Source organism: Schistocerca piceifrons, chromosome 8 (assembly GCF_021461385.2).
Source record: "Schistocerca piceifrons isolate TAMUIC-IGC-003096 chromosome 8, iqSchPice1.1, whole genome shotgun sequence".
Lineage (NCBI taxonomy): Eukaryota > Metazoa > Arthropoda > Insecta > Orthoptera > Acrididae > Schistocerca > Schistocerca piceifrons.
In genome coordinates, this window is record NC_060145.1 from 2,524,366 (window position 1) to 2,546,538 (window position 22,173).

Consider the following 22,173-nt stretch of genomic DNA (forward strand, 5'->3'; position numbering starts at 1 on the left):
TTCACTTGTAGAATACTTCCTTAAAAGCTTTCTACACAAAGGGGTGCACTATTCAGCTCGTTTCCTCCGCAATAGGCTTTCTGAAAAAGTAGAGTGGTAGACTGCAAGTCTTCAGATCTAATTTGAAACGTTTTCTTGTGGTACATTCCCTCCGCTCTTACAAGATTTCCGCGCATAATTTGAGAACTTTTCTCTGTAATGCATGATTTATTCGTACATATTATGACAAGTCTTTTGATGTTTTCTCATTAGCACTTGCGCCGATTCTGACTAGCAATCGTAAAGTCAGCTGTTTATGCGTTTTTTCTCGGTGCACTGCTAGCACTTTCAGTTCCCTAATTAGACAACTATTGAGGCTGCGATAAACTTTACATCAGTTTTGAAAAGGTTCTGCTATCGTTACTGCTCTCCCCCGCCCCTCCCCCTCCTCTCTATTCAGAAAAGCAGTGTGGTTTCCATTCTGAGCTCTCTTTTGATAATGAGAACGTTCAATATCGCTACTAACAGTGCTGTATTAAAATATTATGCAACGAAAGTTGTTAAATAGCTGAAACACAATTAGCTATAAAACAAAGGTCCACTTACGATCCTGTTCGGTCTCTTGGTAAACTTCGTCACATTCACATACTCATTGATTATAAATAATACAAGCAACAGAGTAAGACAAGGAATACACAAATGATGCTGAGTTATACGTAACTTCAATGATACACAAAAAAATTTGATGAGCATGAGTACATTTCAAAAATCTTGTTCCTAATAATGTACATAGGATACTCGACATTACTCGGTTTCTTAAGCCTTGAACCCCTTTCGTCTCATTGTTGGTTTGAACCGAACGTCGATCAGCTACTCAAGCTGTATCCGAGCATCTTCCGCAACATAAAAGACAGTCCGTTACCACCTGACAAGCGATAATCTGTACAGCACTCTGGTAGCTGCCCTCGCCGGGGACCTCACTTCAGTTCTTATTTTTAATGTATTAACTACTACAACAGCATATTTTACATGACGTCCTCCTATGGTGTATAGCGTAGAACAGTCTGCAGTCTAGAAGCTATTGCAGGCCGTATTCTTTTTAATTACATAATTATATTTTCTATGAAACATGAATTTCCGTACTGGGTGTTGTGTGATGTCCTTAGGTCAGTTAAGTTTAAGTAGTTCTAAGTTCTAGGGGACTGATGACCGTAGATATTAAGTCCCATAGTGCTCAGAGCCATTTGAACCATTTTTTTGACTTTCCGTATGTTGCCGGCTAACTGTGTGAATTATCCAAACCTCTTATCTTGTGGTTCTTAAATAGCAACCTTCCTGGCTGCAGAGAGTTTCTGTCTGTCTCCAACATATAGCATATTTCTAATACTTAATGTCTCTGACGAAGGAACCCATTGGGGAGGGGTAGAATAATTTGTCATCTGCCCCCTCTTCCTCTCTCCCTCTACTGCATCTTCTGACTAGTTTTACACGGAATGCCACGATTTCCTGTGTTCTTCCAATCACTTCAGCTGAATTATTTGTTGGACACAGACCAACGCCTGTGTTATCCTACAATTTTTTCCCTCTGCATTATCCTCTAGTACAATGGAAGTAGTTATCTTGTGTCTTAAGACATGTCCTGCCAGCACTCATCGAAATGAGGACTGTCAGTCTGTGCCATTGGTTTCAATAACCACGTTTTGTTCTACCCCAGCAATGCTTCTCCATACTGGCAGATGGCCTGATGGTTTACCAGTTAAAGCATGACAGAGGATGTTCCGTTCGCTGTTCTTCATATTATGAGGGTCACCGATGATACCTCAGTATACGGAGGTAAGGTCTGAATTCCAACAAAAGCGCTGCTCGCTCTCTATTGTAGCTGGGAGAAGCTGTACGCAAAGGGCAGCTGTCTGAAAACACTGTAGCTGCAGCACCCGCGAAACAGTCGATCATTCCCTGCAGGTGATCCTGTCGGCTGGCGCCATCAACTCGCCGAAGATCCTGATGTTGTCGGGCGTGGGCCCCAAGCAGCACCTGTCTGCGCTCGGCATCCCCGTGGTGTCCGACCTGCCGGTGGGGCGCAACCTGCAGGACCACGTGACCACGGACGGGCTGGTGCTCGTCGTGCCGCGCACCAACACCTCGGCCTCGGGCAACAAGCAGCGCGTCGCCGACATCCGCAGGCACCAGCACCACGGCGACGGGCCGCTCGCCTCCACCGGGCCCCTCCAGGTACTGCCGGCCTCGCGCTGCAGCTGAGTGCGTGCCACGTGAGATGCTAATTACGGTGCGGAGTTAGCCCCTGCAGCAACCAATATTAATCGAGAACCTCTCCCGTAGTGAACAGTTCAGTGCGTCAGGTCATCCCTGCCGTTTAAGTTTGTCAAGATCATAGAGAGTAACCCAAAAGTTATCTAGCTCCCGCAGGAAAAGAAGCTTTTCGCTAAGGCTTGACACAAGGATCTAGGAAAAATAAACCGTGTGAAACACATCTCGCTTTTACAAACGACTCTGCCGTCAGAGGACCCGCAGCTGTGGTAGTACATTTGATATCTGAAGCGATGCAAACATCTGTCTTTGAACCAATTGTTTATTAGGTGCTCCGGTCTCTTGGCTTACAGCCACCTCATTAGGAATGTAGGTAAACAGTAAGAAATAAACAATAATAGCAACTGCACCCCTGTACCTCAACTAACATAAGAGCAATAATCATCTAATTATAAGAACAGGTGCGCGTTAAAACATGACCAAGGACATGACGAGGTATATAAAAGCTCCAACCGCACTGACTATGCGCCCTATGGAGAGCGTGGTTTCAACTACGAAGTTTGGGTCTTCAGTATTCTCACCCATGTTGTGTACTATCTTTTAATATTTGAAAGTACTCTTGTGTTTTTATATGTTTTCATATTTAGGTGCTCATGAGCCTGGTATGCATTTGATATATAGGGGTCGAACCACTTAACACTGTTTACTTCTTGTTCATATATGCCCATGTTCTCGCCAAAAAAATTTATTAATTGACCATCTGTTCTACGGAGATTACACTTTTAACTATGGTTGGGCATTCTATGTTCCTCGCCATATTTTAACTTTTGTAAGTAGATTTCCGTTTTTATCTATTCTTGTTATTAGGTGCATAAGGCTGTACTATTACTTGATGTATGGGGGTACAATAAGATATGCACCTGATGAAAACTCGTAGTGCCTAACATTCACACACGATACCTTCCAGACAGTAGATGCTCGCGAACAGGTCGATAATGTTTTCCTAGATTACCGAAAGGAGTTTTGCATTATACCACATTGTCGACTAATAAATAACTAAGATGCGACAATATAGGATATCTAACATGAAATACATGGTCCTGATGAGTTTTTGAATAACAGTGCCCTCTGCGATATACCGGATGGCAAACGTTCAACAGAAACGAAAGTAACATGGAGTGTGTCCCAAGCAAAAGTAATAGCGTCGCACATATTCTCAATATCAACAAATTATCACAGAGTGTCAGCAGTACTGTCCGATTGTTATCTAACGAAGCTGTTGTCTACAGGGAAGAATCGTCCATGCTTCATCGTATGGAAACGTGAAATATTTCGGTCAGTATTTACACTTGCATAATGAAGCTCTCTTTAAATATGAATAAATGTAAGCATTGAACTGATTCAGAGATGCGCTGCTACGACATTAGTAGGTCCAAACAGACAGTACGAAAGTGTAAAAGAAATGCTCAATTTTTGTCTCGCGCTTCGTTACAAAGCCATTGGAAATTATTTCAACCACGACATTATTTCTTCTAAGACAGCATTTTTGCTAAAAACAGAGTTTATTCAGAGCACTATCGGCCACTTCTGACGATAACGTCATTTTCAATTAGACCGTAGAAGACCAAGGATACGCGTCATATTAAATGTAAATGTAAATTTTTTCACAAAATTGGTCTTTTTATCACAGTAAGCAACGAGTGTGAGATGAAACTGGCAAAAGGTAAACAATCAGTTTTTTCAAGGAGATTTTTTCAATTTGGAACTACTGGGTCGTACATTTCTCAACCACCCTCATTTCATTTCATAAATTTGAAAGCAAACTCGGATTTTTCCTAAACCAATTCCCACATGTCAAAACTTCCACCAACCCATAACGCCTACAAAAATTACATGCAAAAAGGAGTCTAAAACTGAAAAAAAATTGTATCACAACTACGTAACGTCCCAGTAGTTTCATTTCCGTGATACTCATAAAAGGAGTGCTTTAACCTCAAATTTCCGTTACGATAACTTACTTCCACTGCCTACGATCTCCTCAACATGGCTCTTGTTTCTTTTTTTAAGCGCATGCCAGAGTCACTTATAACCACAAAGCACAATCCCCGCGACGACTGTTGCTTTGAACGCTGTAACAGACTGCTTCAATGCACTACACTCCTAGAAGTACCTCAGCGTACAACTAGAAATCTCTCTCTTGCAATACTTTACATAAATTTAGTAAAATGGAGGTCTCAGGCAGAAACCACTGGGGCTCACAGAGTTAAGAAATCAGGCTCAGTAAATGAAGGTACGCAACACTGCTCTTTAAATTTACCCATCAAGATTTTGCAAGAATTGATATTCAGAGAAGCTTGTGAGACAGTTCAGCTGAAAAGCCAGAGTGCGCACGATGAGCAACTCAACTTATGAACGAGACGCCTGTGTACTGCAACTACAACTGGGCTGTGGTCGTTCAGGTAGCTGCGTGTTGACAGAGCACCTCATTAAACAACTCAAGGCTCATCTACACAACGCCTCGAAGAATGAAGTCGGGTGAGGTTGTGCTTATTGGGTAGTAGCTGTCATACTTCAAGGAAATTCAAGTTACCTAAGAACCTGACGATTGTGAAAGCTACACTACGGACCACACGTATGCTGTAATAAGTTCGTTATCTTCTCTGATTCGAAATCAGCGCTAGAACTACTAAGACATATGACGTCACTATCCGGTATTATGATGGAGAGAGAGAGAGGGCAGACGTGAAATTACCAGCTACAGACAAATTAATAGTTAGAAACAAATGGAACACAGAGTAACAAATGCAAAAGCAAACGTTATATCAAACAGATCCGTTGCTGATTACTAACTTTTGGCACGAGAAACATCGATGCTCCAGAAGACTCACGAACTCTGTAACAGCGACCACTGTTACTGGAAGCATATTCATGGAACTGGTCTGGTCGCATCTCCAACGTGCGACTGAAGTGAAGAATGTCAACCACATCATTTTTTGGTTGCCGGAACAGATACAACGCTACAAGCCACCTGTTAGAAAGTCGTCTCATCATCGCGAGCTGTTTGCCGACATGTGCCACCGCACTGCTTTGCTTGAAAGACCGGAGAATATACAATGGTTTGTATACCCTTTTGTAAGAAGAGCATGTCAACTATTAATATGCTTCTACCGTAATTTTGTATTTATCTCGATGACAACTTTCACGTTGCTCTTCAATGTGTTAAAAGTTATACAGGGTGTCGCAGGGGGATGCTCAGTATTCAGTGATGTGACACAAATGATGTTTCGAAGCAAAAAATGACCAGAAAACATAGGCTCTAAAATGCCTACCTTAAGAACTACGAGCAAGCAAAATATGAATATGCAAGATAAAATCTGGAATTGAGAGTTTCGGGACGACAAATCCACATAATAAAAATATGATCCCCTACGGGAGAAATGAAAAATAAATCAAATTACTTCCCCTGTGCATTCTATTTGTGGAACTAGTAAACGTCCCCAAGTAGCCCCCGACCTTGAGGATTACGTGGACAGAGACATCGGTCAGAGAGTTAAATTAGATAGTCGGAACCAGGAAGAAAAATAATTCGGTAATGTCGTACTTAGAGAAAGCAGGGCGCTTTCTAAGTTCGTCAGATTCTTTCAACAGTTTCTTTCTTTCTGTGTAGGACATAAAACATCATATTACAGGGAAACTAACGATCTGTTTTGAACACGCGAACAAGGCGCCAGCCATCAGACAGTTCTCATCCTCTTTCCTTCTCTACTAAATTGCAACAGTCATTGAACCAGTTAGTGTCAACCTTCAGAACCTCCAGTCCACCTAGGAATCACACCCCGTTTTTTATCACCCACTTTTTCCTTCTTAGTCTTGGATCGAAAACCGGTCAAACTTTTAGTGTGGGTTTCCCCTTGGATAGATTTTATCTCGCGGACATGAAGTCACTGAATCATCGACCTGCTGTCATTACTGCCTTGTCTCATTAAAGACAGCGTGCGTTGCGACTAACAAATACGTGTTGTTTACGTGACGGAGGCTGCAGTAGTAGTCTCTTCTCTACACTACGGCATGGGCTCTACTGTACTCGCGGCTAATTACTAATTCATGAGGAAGATGAATTTGCCAGCATTATTTGTGACACATATTAACAGACAAATTTAGTGTCTTTCTCTGTGGTACGGGATGTATGTAGTAGAAATATCTAGTGCGGTTACTCTAGTGCCATCTGTTGGCGACTGTGCTCGAAGTGAAAGCTCAGATTTCCCACTGCCTGCATAAACAGCCGCGTGATCGCAGCACTGAACGACTACTGGAAGAGACAGAATGGCAGAGAAAGCGCTTAACGCTCCGAATTTGTCAGGATAAACCCTTTTTGGGAGTTGTTAGGAATTCATAAATTAGCAGTCCGGTGCTGGGGACAGGTTCTGGAATTCTGACGAACGCAGAACAGATGTTTTTGGCCAGTTTTCCAGCTCATGAAGACAGAACCCCTGGTCTGTACGTATCAGGAGACATTTTATCTCAACTGCGAAAAGTTATAATGACTCGTACGTTCTCTTTCGTGGACGTGTAGCTGTACCGTCAGTTGAAATTCTAGACAGGAGGCACTAAGGAGGTCAGAAGCAAGGAAGATTCTTCCTACGCACCCTTCGCGAATGAATCAGGAAAGGGGGGATCAATTACTAGCAGTACGGTACCTGAAGTACCCTGCGCTACGCACCGTCAGGTGGCTTACTCAGTAGTGACGTAGGTTTTAACATGCCGTAGATGGCGATGTCGTTAGGAATGGAGCACTATCTTTTACCGGGAATGGTTAGGAAAAGATATCGGTCGCGGCGTCTTCAAAGGAAGCTTTCCAACCTCGTTTAAAGCCATGGCAAATCTAAATATAAGTGATTGGGTGGCTCCTCCTAAATTAGTGTCCAGTGCCTGAACCATAGCGCTACTTTGTCCGAGAAAAAGTCTATGGCATCCAGACTGGGGTTATTATTTAGCGGTAGCATTTTACTCGATTATGCGGCGACAATACATAGCCGGATGAGATACTGACGAAATAAACGGACTTTTCGAGGTTTTCTAGGAGGGCAATAAATCTCTTTAAGTCGCTGGAATCCATTATGTTTGAATTGGTACAAATGTTTTGGCACACATAGGTTTTAGTACTTTCCTTTACTCATAGACTGAGAACGATACAAGGCTTCAAATGATGAGACTGCAGTTTATAGTTTCCAGTCCAGTGGCCGAATGTTGGTGTTTGCAGTATATGTCTATAATGAAATTGCCACGTGGCTCTTATCACTGGTGTCAAAGATGTGAGAACTGAACCGCATCTCCCAGATCAAAGTTAAACTGGTGGCCGTTGTCAAAACTACACTCTGGTCCCAAAAGTACATACACAGATGGCGGTAGTGTCGTTTATAAAAGGTATAAAAGGGCAGTGCATTGGCGGAACTGTCAAAAGGTTTCCGACGTGACAATAGTCAAACGACGGGATTTAACAGACTTTGAATGCGGAGTGGTAGTTGGAGCTAGACGCATGAGACATTCCATTTCGAAAACCGTTAGGAATTAAATATTTCGTGAGCCATAGAGAATATCAAATTTCAGGCATTACCTCTCACTACGGACAACGCAGTGGCCGAAGTCCACTTAACGACCGAGGGCAGCGGCGTTTGTGTAGCGTTGTCAGTGCTAACAGCCAAGCAACACTTTGTGAAATAACAGCAGAAATCAGTTTGGGACATGAGACGAACGTTTCAGTTAGTGAGCTACGGCAGAAGACGACCGACGCGAGTGTCTTTGTTGAGACCACGTCATCTCTTGCAGCACCTCTTCTGGGCTCGTCACCATAACGGTTGGACCCTAGGCTAGTGGAAACCGTGACCTGGTCAGATGAGTCTCGATTTCGGTTGGTAAGAGCTGATGGTAGGGTTCGAGCGTGGTGCAGATTCCACAAAGCCACGGGCGCAAGTGGCACTCTGGCACTGTGCAAACTGGTGGTGGCTCCATAATGGCGTGGGCTGTGTTTACGTGGAATGGACTGGGTCTTCCTGTCTAACTGAACCTATCATTAACTGAAAATAGCTATGTTCGGCTACACGCAGACCACTTGCAGCCATTCATGGATTTCATGTACGCAAACAAAGATGGGATCTTTACAGATGACTATACTCCATTTCACCGCACCACAGTTGTTCGCAATCGGTTTGAAGGACATTCTGGACAGTGCAGCCAAATGATGTGGCCACGCAGATCACCGGACATATATCCCATTGAACATATACGGGACGTAATCGAGCGGTCGGCTCGTGCAAAAAAATCCCGCACCCACAACACTTCCTCAATTCCGCAGCGGACTTCCAACGACTTGTTGAGTCCATGCCATGTCGAGTTGCTCGACAACGCCGGGCAAAAGGAGGTCAGAGAAGATATCAGGAGACGTCCCAAGACTTTTGTGACCTGAGTGTACTGGTCCCGTGTAGAAATGCAGGGGTCTGTCGATTAACGTTACCTTCGCCGATTGTCGGGTAATTATAACGGGTCTGGCACATCTCGTCTGAAGCACGTGGATGGTAACAGTGGATGAGGCAATATAAATAGTATGGAGATTTTCATTAACAGAATTTATGTAGTGTATATATTCTGAGCTGTTGCTTAGATACAGCAGATGGTCGCTGAAGTGGGGGACAAAAGCAATATGTAGTTTATTTGGACGAAAAAATAACAGCGGCCCTAATATTGATCCTCCAGATTATGTTCATCCACTGATACCTTTTCGTTAGCGGCTTCTGCCACGGCAGGGGATCGAAGATTTTACGTTCTTTCTGCTAGTACGTCGAAGTCGACAGTTTTGAAAGCACGTGTAAAGAGTGAAGAAATGACATCGTATGTAAGAGAGGTAAACGCACGAGTATGTTATTGCCCGGTGCGCCGCAGGTGGGGGTGTTCGCGCAGTCGCAGTTCGAGGAGGAGCACGACCGGCCCGACCTGCAGTACTCGTTCGACGCGGCCAACGTGGCGGACCTGCTGCGCGACCCGGCCGAGGCGGTCGAGACGAACGTGGAGCCGCTGGCCTACTACGACGGCGTGACGGTGCGGCCCATCCTGCTGGCGCCGCGCTCCCGGGGCGCCGTGCTGCTCAACCAGTCGGACCCCGTGTGGGGCGCGCCGGAGATCCACTCCGGCTACTTCAGCGAGTCGCCAGACCTGGACATCCTGGTGGCCGGCATGCAGCTGGGCTCGCGGTGAGTAGGGGCCGCCGCGCCTCGCGCACTGCGTGTCCCACGAGCGACGTTCGCCACGTGCAGCTCTTGTCGTAATTCCAGTAAACTCACCATACGAAAAAAATAGTCACCCAGTGCGAACATACAGATGATTTGTCAACGGGGCGACTTGGAGCATGAAAGGCACCACAAGACATTTTAATTTCCACTGTCTATACTTTTACAAATAAATTCTTAAAACTCTGTCAGCATGATCAGGAAGGATTCAGGATTCACACTCATAGCACTGGAAGTTCAACAACATAACAAAATAAATTTTTTTTACATGTGAAATTTCATCACTATTTCACTTACTATTGGCTGCATTTGTTGCTACAGATACACTTTTATTTATAAGTAAGAGAGATACTTCGATGAATTTTGCACAGCATAAAAATCATACTTACAAGTGTATGAAACTAGAATTTTCCAAATCTATTAGAAACTGTGGTAAAAACTGAGCTAATTAACCATAAAATTTGAGTTTTTTCAAAACATGAAGTTTAAAATATAGCAGCTCATTTTTCATAAAATAAAAAAATTCTAGAGTTTCAAACACCTGCAAACGGTGTCATGGGTACCGAAAGTGATTTAGGTAGGAAGCAGAACACTATGTAATCAGTAGTATCTGGACACCTGTTAGTGGACCACCCTCCCCTCCCCAATGCGCAATGGTCCCTGTCAGTCAGGCCATCAGATCTGCTTCATCTTGGTTTAATTACGGTTGTTCCTCGTGTTTCCACTTTACAATCACATCGCCGACAGTCGACTTTGGCAGCTTTAGAAAGGTTGCAATGTCCCTAATGGATATGTTACCCAGGTGACATGAAATGACTAGTCCTCGTTGGAGGTCACTGAGCCCTCCTGACGAACTCAAGTCTGCTGCCGCTGCTTCCCTACTGACAACACAATACGCACTCCCCAACTCCTCTTACTCTGGTGTGTCCTCCTCTCATGTCACTTAGTGGCCAATCCCGCACTATATACGGGTATCCGGATACTTTTTGTCACACACAGTACACTGGTAAACCAAAACATTGTGACCACTGCTAACAGCGACGTTGGATGCCGCCTGGTGGCGTTGCGGGCACGTGACGCAGTAACAAAAGTGTGTAAGAGGAGCAGATACGGACGGGGGATCAAAGTAGCGAAGATATGGGTTGCAGATGGGGAAATACATTTAGAAAAGCGATTTTAACAAAGGACAGATTATTATTACGCAGAGCCTACGAAAGAGTATCTCGAAAACGGCGAAGCTCTTCGATAGTTTACATGCCACTGTCGTGGGCATCAAGAGAAACAGGTAGGACAGTGAAACTACTACTTGGCGCTAAATGGTTGGACGTCCTCGACTCTTCACAGAACGTGGGATTCGGAGGCTTGTTTGCTCTGTAACGTAGGACGGATGGTAATCTGCGGCATCTCCGCCGAAAACGAACAATGTTGGAGCACGCACAAGTGTTTCGGTGCACATCGTTCATCGTACATTGTTCAACATGGAGTTCAGCAGCATACCACCCCTACATGTTCACATGTTGATCCAACGACATCGTCAATTACGGCTACAGTGAGCACGGCACCATTGGGATTCGACCGTCGATCAATGGAAACGTGTCGGCTTTTCCGTCGACTCAGTAGGTCGATGGTCGTCTCCACGAAAGGCGTCATCGAGGTGAACGGCGGCCCGACGCTTGGACGCAGGCTGGTGACAGCAGTATTTAGCTATGCGAGGCGCTCTCCTGCGCTTGCATGGGACCTCTGGTAGCACTCGAAGACATGTTGACAGTTGCGAACCACCTGCATCCCTTCTTGCTTGAGGGGTATCATTGTCCGTGTCTCGGAACCAGAACTGTGCTACAGTGGTTTGAGGAGCATTATAGTGAACTCATGATGATGTCTCGGCGTCCAAATTCGCCTGATGTAAGTCTTATGAAACCCAGCTGGTCGCTATGGGGCACCATCACGGCTTATGCAACTCAGCGGTCCGTTATTTACGCGAACTACATGACCTGTGCGTAGACATCTAATGCCACAAACCTCCACAAACCTACCAACAAACTCTCGGTTTCCTGATACGCATAATCAATTATGTATTTCGTTCCAAAGACGAACAGAAAGCTGTCAAGCAGGTGGTCATATTGTTTTGGCTCATCAGTGTACATATGTTGACTAGTTTCGAATGTGCACTCTTGAAATTTTGTAGTTCTCGATTGCAATTTTTCTAAGCACATCTGTGACATATTCACGCTGAGTGAAGAGATTCTTGACCAGCCGTGCAGTCCTCTACCTCTTTTCCACTTAACACATGGCAAAACGCCAAAGTTCTGCTGAGAAAAAAAATGAAGCACTGCGCTTTCGCTTAAAATCTTCTCTGCGTGAGAATACTTCGGAAGAGAGGAATATGATTCATAGAGCTGAGGAGTGTGGATAGAAAATATAGGAATCAGTTAGGCAGGGTAACTATGGAGATGAAACTAGGGATTGGTGCAGATAGTGGGAATGCAGAAGGTGGGAAAGACAGAGCGTAACGAGGAGTTTGGTGTGTGGGTAAGGTAGTAGTAACAAGAGGAAAGGAATGGGGACGCATGGAGAGGAAAAAGATAGGACTATTGATATGAAGTGGAATAGACGCAAAGAGTTAAAGTTGGTAGGAGGGATAAATATCAGCGCGGATCTCATAATCTGGGAGAGGGTGTTGGTTGAAGTTTCCTCGGGACAGGGTACGGAGTGTCTGCGTCAGTGTAGGAACGGTGATGTGTGTTTGTAAGGACGCGGCAGCATACCAGAGTTGGTGATCAGAGGGCCGACAATGCAGTTATTGGGAACTAGCTTGCAGATAGTATAGGAGGCGCTCAGGTGTTCGATGTGGGTGAGGAGGGGCGAGAATTTGGTAAGACGGCAGAGGATGCATGCTGGGGAAGGACCCTCTCACCCTCGACTGACCTGCAAACTCGCTCGAAGTTAAACCAACTGAAAATGTCTGGGAGTATTCGGAAAAGCGAGTGAAACGTGCAGTCGACATCCCCTCAGTTCGGAAGCTCTATGGGGTCTAATCAGCAATGAGGTGTTTCAGCTGCCTATGGCATACCTGAAGTAACTTGTGGACTGTCCATACTGAGGCCAGCCATTACCCACGCTAGGGGCGACGTTGCGCGATGTTAGTGTACTCTCTCCTGAGGGGAGGGACTATGTTTCACCTGGTGTGTTTACACAAACGTCTCAAAAATGAGATCGGCAGGAAGTGCAAAACGGCTAAGCAGGGATGGCTAGAGGACAAATGTAAGGATGTAGAGGCTTATCTCACGAGGGGTAGGAGAGATACTGCCTACAGGAAAATTAAAGAGACCTTTGGAGAAAAGAGAACCACTTGCATGAATATCAAGAGCTCAGATGGAAACCCAGTTCTAAGCAAAGAAGGGAAAGCAGAAAGGTGGAAGGAGTATATAGAGGGTCTTTACAGGGGTGATGTTCTTGAGGACAATATTATGGAAATTGAAGAGGAGGTAAATGAAGATGAAATGGGAGTTATGATACTGCGTGAAGAGTTTGACAGAGCACTATGAGACAGGCGAAATACCATCAGACTTCAAGAAGAATATAATAATTCCAATACCAAAGAAAACAGGTGTTGACAGATGTGAAAATTACCGAACTATCAGTTTAATAAGTCACAGCTGCAAAATACTAACGCGAATTCTTTACAGACGAATGGAAAAACTGCTAGAAGCCGACCTCGGCGAAGATCAGTTTGGATTCCGCAGAAAAGTTGGGACACGTGAGGCAATACTGACCCTACGACTTATCTTAGAAGAAAGATTAAGGAAAGGCAAACCTACGTTTCTAGTATTTTTAGACTTAGAGAAAGCTTTTGACAATGTTGACTGGAATACTCTCTTTCAAATTCTGAAGGTGGCAGGGGTAAAATACAGGGAACGAAAGGCTATTTACAATTTGTAGAGAAACCAGATAGCAGTTATAAGAGTCGAGGGCCATGAAAGGAAAGCTGTGGTTGGGAAGGGAGTGAGACAGGGTTGTAGCCTCTCCCCGATGTTATTCAATCTGTATACTGAGCAAGCAGTAAAGGAAACAAAAGAAAAAGTTCGGAGTAGGTATTAAAATCCATGGAGAATAAATAAAAACTTTGAGGTTCGCCGATGACATTGTAATTCTGTCAGAGACAGCAAAGGACTTGGAAGAGCAGTTGAACGGAATGGACAGTGTCTTGAAAGGAGGATGTAAGATGAACATCAACAAAAGCAAAACGAGGATAATGGAATGTAGTCGAATTAAGTCGGGTGATGCTGAGGGAATTAGATTAGGAAATGAGACACTTAAAGTAGTAAAGGAGTTTTGCTATTTGGGGAGCAAAATAACTGATGATGGTCGAAGTAGAGAGGATATAAAATGTAGACTCGCAATGGCAAGGAAAGCGCTTCTGAAGAAGAGAAATTTGTTAACATCGAGTATAGATTTAAGTGTCAGGAAGTCGTTTCTGAAAGTATTTGTATGAAGTGTAGCCATGTATGGAAGTGAAACATGGACGATAAATAGTTTGGACAAGAAGAGAATAGAAGCTTTCGAAATGTGGTGCTACAGAAGAATGCTGAAGATTAGATGGGTAATCACATAACTGATGAGGAGGTATTGAACAGAATTGGGGAGAAGAGGAGTTTGTGGCACAACTTGACTAGAAGAAGGGATCAGTTGGTAGGACATGTTCTGAGGCATCAAGGGATCACCAATTTAGTACTGGAGGGCAGCGTGGAGGGGAAAAATCGTAGAGGGAGACCAAGAGATGAATACAGTAAACAGATTCAGAAGGATGTAGAGTGCAGTAGGTACTGGGATATGAAGAAGGTTGCACAGGATAGAGTAGCATGGAGAGCTGCATCAAACCAGTCTCAGGACTGAAGACCACAGAAACAACAACGGTGTGTTTATGTGTACTTCTTAAAACATAGTAATTCAAGATGGGTTAAGAGAGAGGGTTAGAAGGCACTTCTGTTGCAAAATAACATAGCGTAATGTTTCACGTCCGTTGTCAGTGAGAGGTTTTTTAGCTGTCGTGTGAGTAGGACTCGGCAGGTGCTTCACCAGCTGGTGTGTCTGTGTGTGGCAGGATGGCCGAGACGAAGGCGATGCAGCACATCGGGGCGTACGTGCTGGGCAACCCGATGCCCGCGTGCGCGGACCGGGCCTTCGGCTCGGACCAGTACTGGCGGTGCGTGATCCGCCACTACACGGCCACCATCTTCCACCCGGTGGGCACGTGCGCCATGGGCCCCCACTGGGACCGCAACGCCGTCGTGGACCCACGGCTGCGCGTCTACGGCGTCCACCGGCTGCGCGTCGTCGACGCCTCCGTCATGCCGACCATCGTGCGCGGCAACACCAACGCGCCCGTCATCATGATCGCCGAGAAGGCCGCCGACATGGTCAAGCACGACTGGCTGTCCTAGGCCCTGCAGGGCGCCCGCACTCCGCCCTTCGTCTCAGAGACGAGACCATTCCGGGTGGCGGTCGCCTCTGGCACACGTCATTTACAACGAATGAACGTTATCCCGTCCGAACACTTTGTGATATTCACTCGTACAGGACACATATAAAGTCTACAGATAAACATTCCGCCGTTTTTTCAAGGATGTTTGCCGAGGGGTCTGATATAAGGAACAGTGCTCTACAAAGTTGTGTTACCAACGATTGTGGCGTCGTTGTGCCTGACATCTGATGTCTCCGGAACCACTGAACAAGGATCTTTATCGTAAGCATTACTTTCGTCATCCATTGTCCACAGACCCCATAATCTACTAGCCGCCCGAACTAGATGCATCTGCCTCCGTTTGTCTAGCACCTACTCCTTCCAGTCTGCTGATACACTCAACCTGGTTAGGTCGTTTCCCAGTTTGCTCTGTCTATGCTGTGTCGGTCTGCCAAGGGAAAGAATTTTCTGTGGTTTAATATTTCACTATCACCACATGAATATATCTACTTCCCGTTCAAGGTTTTTGAAATACTATGTTTGTTTATTCTCTCTCCTCCATCTTTAAGGCTCGAAGGACTGCTTCCAAAATGTTTTGGTACACGTGGTGCCCTACAGACCGAATAAATTCGATTAACATTGATTTCCTCCCATATCCACGTTTCAGTCTTCTGCTTTACAATTTTTGCCACACTAGATACGATCATTAATTCACATAGGCGTCTTTTTGTCTAACCTTGTTCTTGAAGCCCTGTTTTTGGAAAACAATCTTCTTCAATGTTCCTCCTGATTTCGCTATGGACGGCACTTTTTAAAATGCCTGAAAGTAGCACATATTTTTTTTATACGTGGTGCTTTGCAGCTTGGGCAATTTCTTTCCAAATGGCAACTTTCATATTATGTGACATTCTAACTATTCATTACGTTTTGTCTACCGCGATACCATATACTGGAATACAAAATCAGAAATGCAAAAACTAATAACGTGAGTAATGCAACAACTTATATGGAGACATGTAGCCTTTTGTTAGCCTTTCCCGCGTTACCTGTTTTTCTTATAAGCAGATGATTCTTTACAGTAGCTGTTCAAAATTCCAACTGCTGTGTTAACGACACATTGAACAGTGAGTCACGGACATCTTAGCATCCTACGAAAATGCGGTGACATTACTAGAAATCACGTCCGTCTGGGTTTGAAATGGCGTTTCGCACCATGTCACCTTCGCATGACACCAAGAAAGAAGAAAGATCATCGCCGTCACACGTGACGACTTTCGTGGTAGTGAAATATAACACCAAACGAAGCCACTGTCGCCCACACTGTATATCACCGTAGCTCCTAACTTCTTCAATCCGTGTGAAATAAAAAGCAAATTATTTAAGCAAATATCGGAAAAATCTCTCTAGTAAATGTAGAAAACTTCCATGGAATGTATTTCAGACGTCTTTGCGGAGGCCGTCGCAAAATCCAGTAACTAGGTAATGAGCTATTCCTTATATCACTCTACCCAGCAAACACCCTCGAAACGACCACAGCATGGCTGTGGATAGAAATTATATCCGACCTGTATAATATAATTATTTTTAATAATTTTGTTTCTGATAATTGTTCTGAATAATTCTTAAAAATATGAACAAACATATGTTTGACGTGCCCACAGATTTTCTGTCATCTAACTACAGTTCCAGAAACTAGCCGTTCCACGGGGTGGAACGAATGCTGTGCTAACTTGCCTTTTAAGTGTCACGAATACCGTATCGTATGTGCATTACACGCTCGCAACGCAGCCTGTGGAAATACATATTTCTCTTTCTACACGGGAACTAATATCTCGGTTTCTTCACTTTATAATAGAAGTAACTGTGTTTCTCAGTAGCTGAATCTATAAAAATGTGTATCAGCTCTCAGCTTCTGATTCAATATATCCAAATTACAGAAATACATTTTTAGGCTTCCGGTTAACTTTTCCGTAGGTAAAAGGAAACAATTTCTATCGTCGCTGAAATACGCCGCCTGTTAAATTTTCAACACTTCATCGTACGACTAACCACTCATTTTCTTCCCGTGCTGTTACAGAAATGAAATATTTTCTCATACGCCACGTTCTCTTTGCCCTTGTGTAGTGTGTGTTACCCTTTACCTAGGCTTATAAAATCGTACAACCATTTACCAATCTGTGAAATTCTTTCGCCGGATATAGGCTTCATAAAGGTTCGGAAATTACGAAATACGTAATAACAAGGTTAATTCATCCCACAGGTTTCTTCCCTCACACGGCTTGCAGTACAACGTCCGTTAGCCTACGACAGACACTCTCATAGTGAATTCAGGAACCACAACGAAATCTTTATCTGTGGTAAGCGACACAGCTAACAATAGGTGAAGGTTTCACCACGAAACTAACGAGCTGACTACAAGAAAATGTTACTACCACCTGAATTTAACAACCATCTGTTCCCTTAACTTACTTTGCTACCTTTGTGTCAGTCCTACAGAAACAATGAAGAGATGATACGAACGTGAACCTCTAGTCAACCGTGTCCTCGCACGAAATGCTCTTTTGCACAAAATAAAAAGCATGCAACGAAAGAGCTGTGAGAAAGTGGTAACATACAATATTCTTCATTTCCTGTTTGTCCACACACTGTATGACGTAAAAATTATGGGAGTGAATATTTTACCAGCTACCTCAGAAGGTAATTTCATTTGTATGTACATTTATGCAGTACTCCGTCAGTGAACTTAGCTACAGTTTTGTGTTCCACAACGCATCTTATGTCTGCATATATTCCACATTCCGGGAGAAAAATTTTTAGATCCTGTCAAGATAATCCTCAAATATTCGAGTTACATGCGTCAGTGGTGATTTCTAAATAGTGCTCAAATGAAGAGCTTTGTAGAGGATATGTATTAGAATCCCAAGACACAACTGTTTACGATGTTTATGAGATTTCAGTTACCAATTTCCCACACGATAGTATAAGGATGGCGCTGCGTGTGTATTTCATTTATCCCCATGTTTAGCATGTAAGTGCCACAGACGCCTCCCCACCTAAATTTTCCTGGCGCTGACAGGAAACGGACGAAGATGAAATAGAATTCAAATTGTTCTTGTGTAAGAGTAAGTTGCGGTTAAGGATAACTTGTTGCACACAGTGAGCTGCACTTCGACTCTATGTCTTTGCCAGGCCGGTATTCTGAAATACAGCCCACCACAGTGGCATATCATTCAGAGGATAAACCATTTATCCACACCATTGTCGATCAAACAGAACGCTTCTTATACGCTAAAGCAGCAACAGTGTTGTCGTGTTGTCGACATGGATATGCATTAGTTTGTTTGTTTGTTTGTTTACCTGTTGTATCAGATGCCACTGATGATGGGGTGTGTCTCCATGTATAAGTCTTGGAAATAAATGCCACTGAACTGCAGCATATGGTGTACAACAAGATATCCTTTATCAAAGACATACAAGCTGTGGAGCACCCAGCACACAAGATTTTTCACAATGACCTGTGTAAAAAGTTAAACAATAAGGCCCTTGGAAAATCATATACGTTCTTGTAGACATCGCTTTTATGACAACGTTTTACAAAATTTACTTCCTGTATTGCACCTATTTCTTTGGAATAATGACGCGTAATTTCACACTTCCAGTTACGTGCTACCTGCTTAGTGTCACGTATTTTGATGAAGTTAACATTCCTTTATTAAATAACGTATATGACTTTCTGAATGCTGTAATTGCACTGCAAAGGCCCATACTAATCGAAAAGAGACATTTCGGAACTGTTGCATTTTTTCCATGCTGTTTCAGTATTAGTTTGCTACACCATGCCGATTGCATATTTAATTGCGTCAATTCTCATCAGGAATAATAACAAGCAGCCATTCACAGATTTCTTCTGAGTTAACAGCCCAAAGTTTCACGCGAGAATCCGAGGACCCAGTAACTGTACTTTCTAGTATAGCTGATTCGGGCACGAGTACTGATATACACAACAAGAACAACGGCATTTAATGAAGGTTGTTGATAAACCTCGCAGTAGGAGGCACCGCAATTGTTCCTACATGTCACACAAACGCACTCTACTTCAGTGACGATTCTGTATTTAATTCTTGTTAACAATGGTTGTTTTTACGTTTTGCTTGATCTGTTGATCACTAAGTAAAAATGTAATCTGTAAGTTTAATGCTCGCAAGGAGAAGACTCTTAACTGATCGACCACGTCAACTCTCATTTGTTCCCTAGTTCACGAGGCAGTCGATAGCTGGCCTCATCTTGGTGGGTAGTGCAGTTTATACAGACTCTGCAATTATGTTTATTTTTTATGAAAAATATAAAATTTAACACTAATCACAATATTCTTTTATCTTATACATCTGTGATAGTTTTATACGTCATAACGGCTTTAGCACTGAGAAATATTTCGGCATAACCTGAACCTTTTCTGTGAGGTAAAAGTCAATAAAATCAAAACAGTCAGTTTCATGTGACTTCTGAAATTTTCCCGGCGTATTTCTTCTTCTAATAATTTCCGGGTATGCAGCCGGATCCCGTCGACATTCTGCCACGATATTTCGGCCCAGAGACGTCCGGCCATCATCAGGTGAGTACACAACTACTGAAGAGCCCAGGTGCAGTCGCGGTATTTATGCCGAATCTCGCGCATGTTGTTAATTTTTTACTTTTTACATTTTTACTTAGTGATCAACAGATCAAGCAAAACGTAAAAACAACCATTGTTAACAAGAATTAAATACAGAATCGTCACTGAAGTAGAGTGCGTTTGTGTGACATGTAGGAACAATTGCGGTGCCTCCTACTGCGAGGTTTATCAACAACCTGGGCTCTTCAGTAGTTGTGTACTCACCTGATGATGGCCGGACGTCTCTGGGCCGAAATATCGTGGCAGAATGTCGACGGGATCCGGCTGCATACCCGGAAATTATTAGAAGTCAGTTTCATGTTTTAATTATCATCTGCTTCAAATCCTTTAATCTGGTAGGTAGGTAAGACAGTTTAAAAATGGAAATGGATGGTCTGACTTTAGATACAGTAGAAATTAGTGAAGTGCAGTAGCAGGAAGAACTGGACTTCTGGTCAGGTCATTACCGCATTATAAATGCAAAATCAATTAGTGGTAATGCAGGTGTAGGCGTAATATTGAATAATGGTAGGAATGGGGTAATACATTGCGAACAGCATCGTGACTGCATTATAACAGCCAAAATAATGGTAAAGCCAACATCCGATAGATTGGTTTGTATGCCGACTAGCTACGCAGTTGATGAACAGATTGAAAGAATGTATGTTAAGTTAAAGCAAATTTTTCAGACAGTTAAGAAATAAGAAAATTTAATTGTGATAAAGGACTGAAGTTCGAGAGGAGGAAAAGGATGAGAAAGACAAGTAGTTGGAGAACATAGATTGAATGAAAGGGCTAGTTAGAGGCTAGATTCTCCACTGAGCACAATTCGCCCATCGCTAATATTTGGTTAAATCATGAAATAAGTTCTATGTATGGAAAAGACCTGGAGAAACTGGAAAGTTTTAAAGAGATTACACTCTGCCTGGACGGAGATCTGGAAACTAGATTTTAAGCTGCAAAACGTTTCCACATGGAGACGTACTCTGACCATAATTTACTGCTCATGAACTGCAGATTGAAGCGGAAGAAACTGCAGAAAGGTACATCGGATCTAGATAAACTGAGGGAGCCAGACGTTGTTGACAGGCAATGATTAACAGAAACAAGGCTGAGGACACTATACGAGATGAATGGATAGACTCGGGATGACAAATAGCGAAGGCAGCTGAGGATCACTCTAGCAAAAAGGCAAGGCCCCGTAGAAATCCTTGGATAGCGCATGAGATATTTAATCTACCTGATGTTACGAGGATGAATTAAACGCAGCAAATTAAGCAGGCATACGAGAATACAAGCGCCTAAAAATTAAATTGACAGTAACTGTAAACTGACAAAGCAGGAATGACTAGACGAGAAATGCAAAGCTGTAAAAGCATGCACGACTATGGGAAACATAGAGAGATCGTATAGGAAAATAATAAGACTTTTACAGAAAAGAGAAAAACATATACGAAAATCTTTTAGAGAAAAGAGAAACATATGTATAAACATCATGTAAACAGATAGCAAGTCCAAACTAAGCAAAGAAGGAAAGGCTGAACGATGGACGGTAAGTATGGATGGTCTATATAAAGAAAGAGGCATGTGACACTGCTGTAAGAATGTGAGACAACTCTGAAAGACCCTCAAGCTGAAACATATCCTTTCGAGTAGAGAATTACTGAGATCGTTACGAGAGCCATCCATAACTAAATTATTCCACCGTGTATGACAGATATATAAGACTGGCTGCATGGCGAAACACTTCAGGAAGATAATTCGGTTCCAAAGAAGACAGGTGCTGACAAGTTTGAATATTTAATAATTCATGGTTGCAAACTACTGACACAAATTATTTACGGAAGAATGGAAAAACTGGTAGAAGCCGACATCAGGGAAGATAATTTTGGTTTCCAGAGAAGTGTAAGGACACCGGAGGCGATACCAGCTCTGCTGCTTACCTTGGAAGACAGCTCGAAGAAAAGCAATCCCATCTTCATAGCATTTGCAGATTTAGAGAAAGCTTTTGACAACGGTGACTGTACTACACTATTTGAAAATTTGAAGGTAGCAGGGATAAAATAAAGAAAGTAAAAAATTGATCTACAACTTGTACAGAAACGGGACTGCAATTATAGACGTCCAAGAGCGGGAAGGGGGAGCAATACTTGAGACCTGCGGTTTAGCCTCTCCCCAAAGTTATTGTCAGAGATTGTGCTAAGAAGGAAACCATGGAGAAATTTGGAAAAGGAATTACATTTTAGGGAGAAAAAATAATTACTTTGCAGCTTTCGATGACATTGCAATTCTGTCACAAACGTCAAACGACTTGCAACACCAGGTTCAACGGAACCGACAAGGTGTTGAAAAGAGGTTATAAGATGAAAAATAACAAAAGTAAAACGAGGTTCATGAAATGTAGATGAATTAAATCAGACGATGCTGACGGAATTAGATTAATAAATGAGACAATGAAAGTAGTATATGAGTTCTTTTATTTGGCAGCAAAATAACTGATGATGACCGAAGTACATAGGATATAAAATCCGGAC

At 43.2% G+C, this 22,173-nt stretch overlaps 1 protein-coding gene across 1 annotated transcript in view; it reads left to right on the top strand.

Moving 5' to 3' along the window:
- LOC124711474 overlaps nucleotides 1–22,173 on the top strand; it is a 188,093-nt gene that overhangs the window by 42,744 nt on the left and 123,176 nt on the right. Inside the window, exons 4-6 of the mRNA XM_047241580.1 lie at nucleotides 1,942–2,211; nucleotides 9,184–9,491; nucleotides 14,629–14,961. Coding sequence (XP_047097536.1) covers nucleotides 1,942–2,211; nucleotides 9,184–9,491; nucleotides 14,629–14,961 — 911 coding nt within the window. The remainder of the gene's footprint in view (nucleotides 1–1,941; nucleotides 2,212–9,183; nucleotides 9,492–14,628; nucleotides 14,962–22,173) is intronic.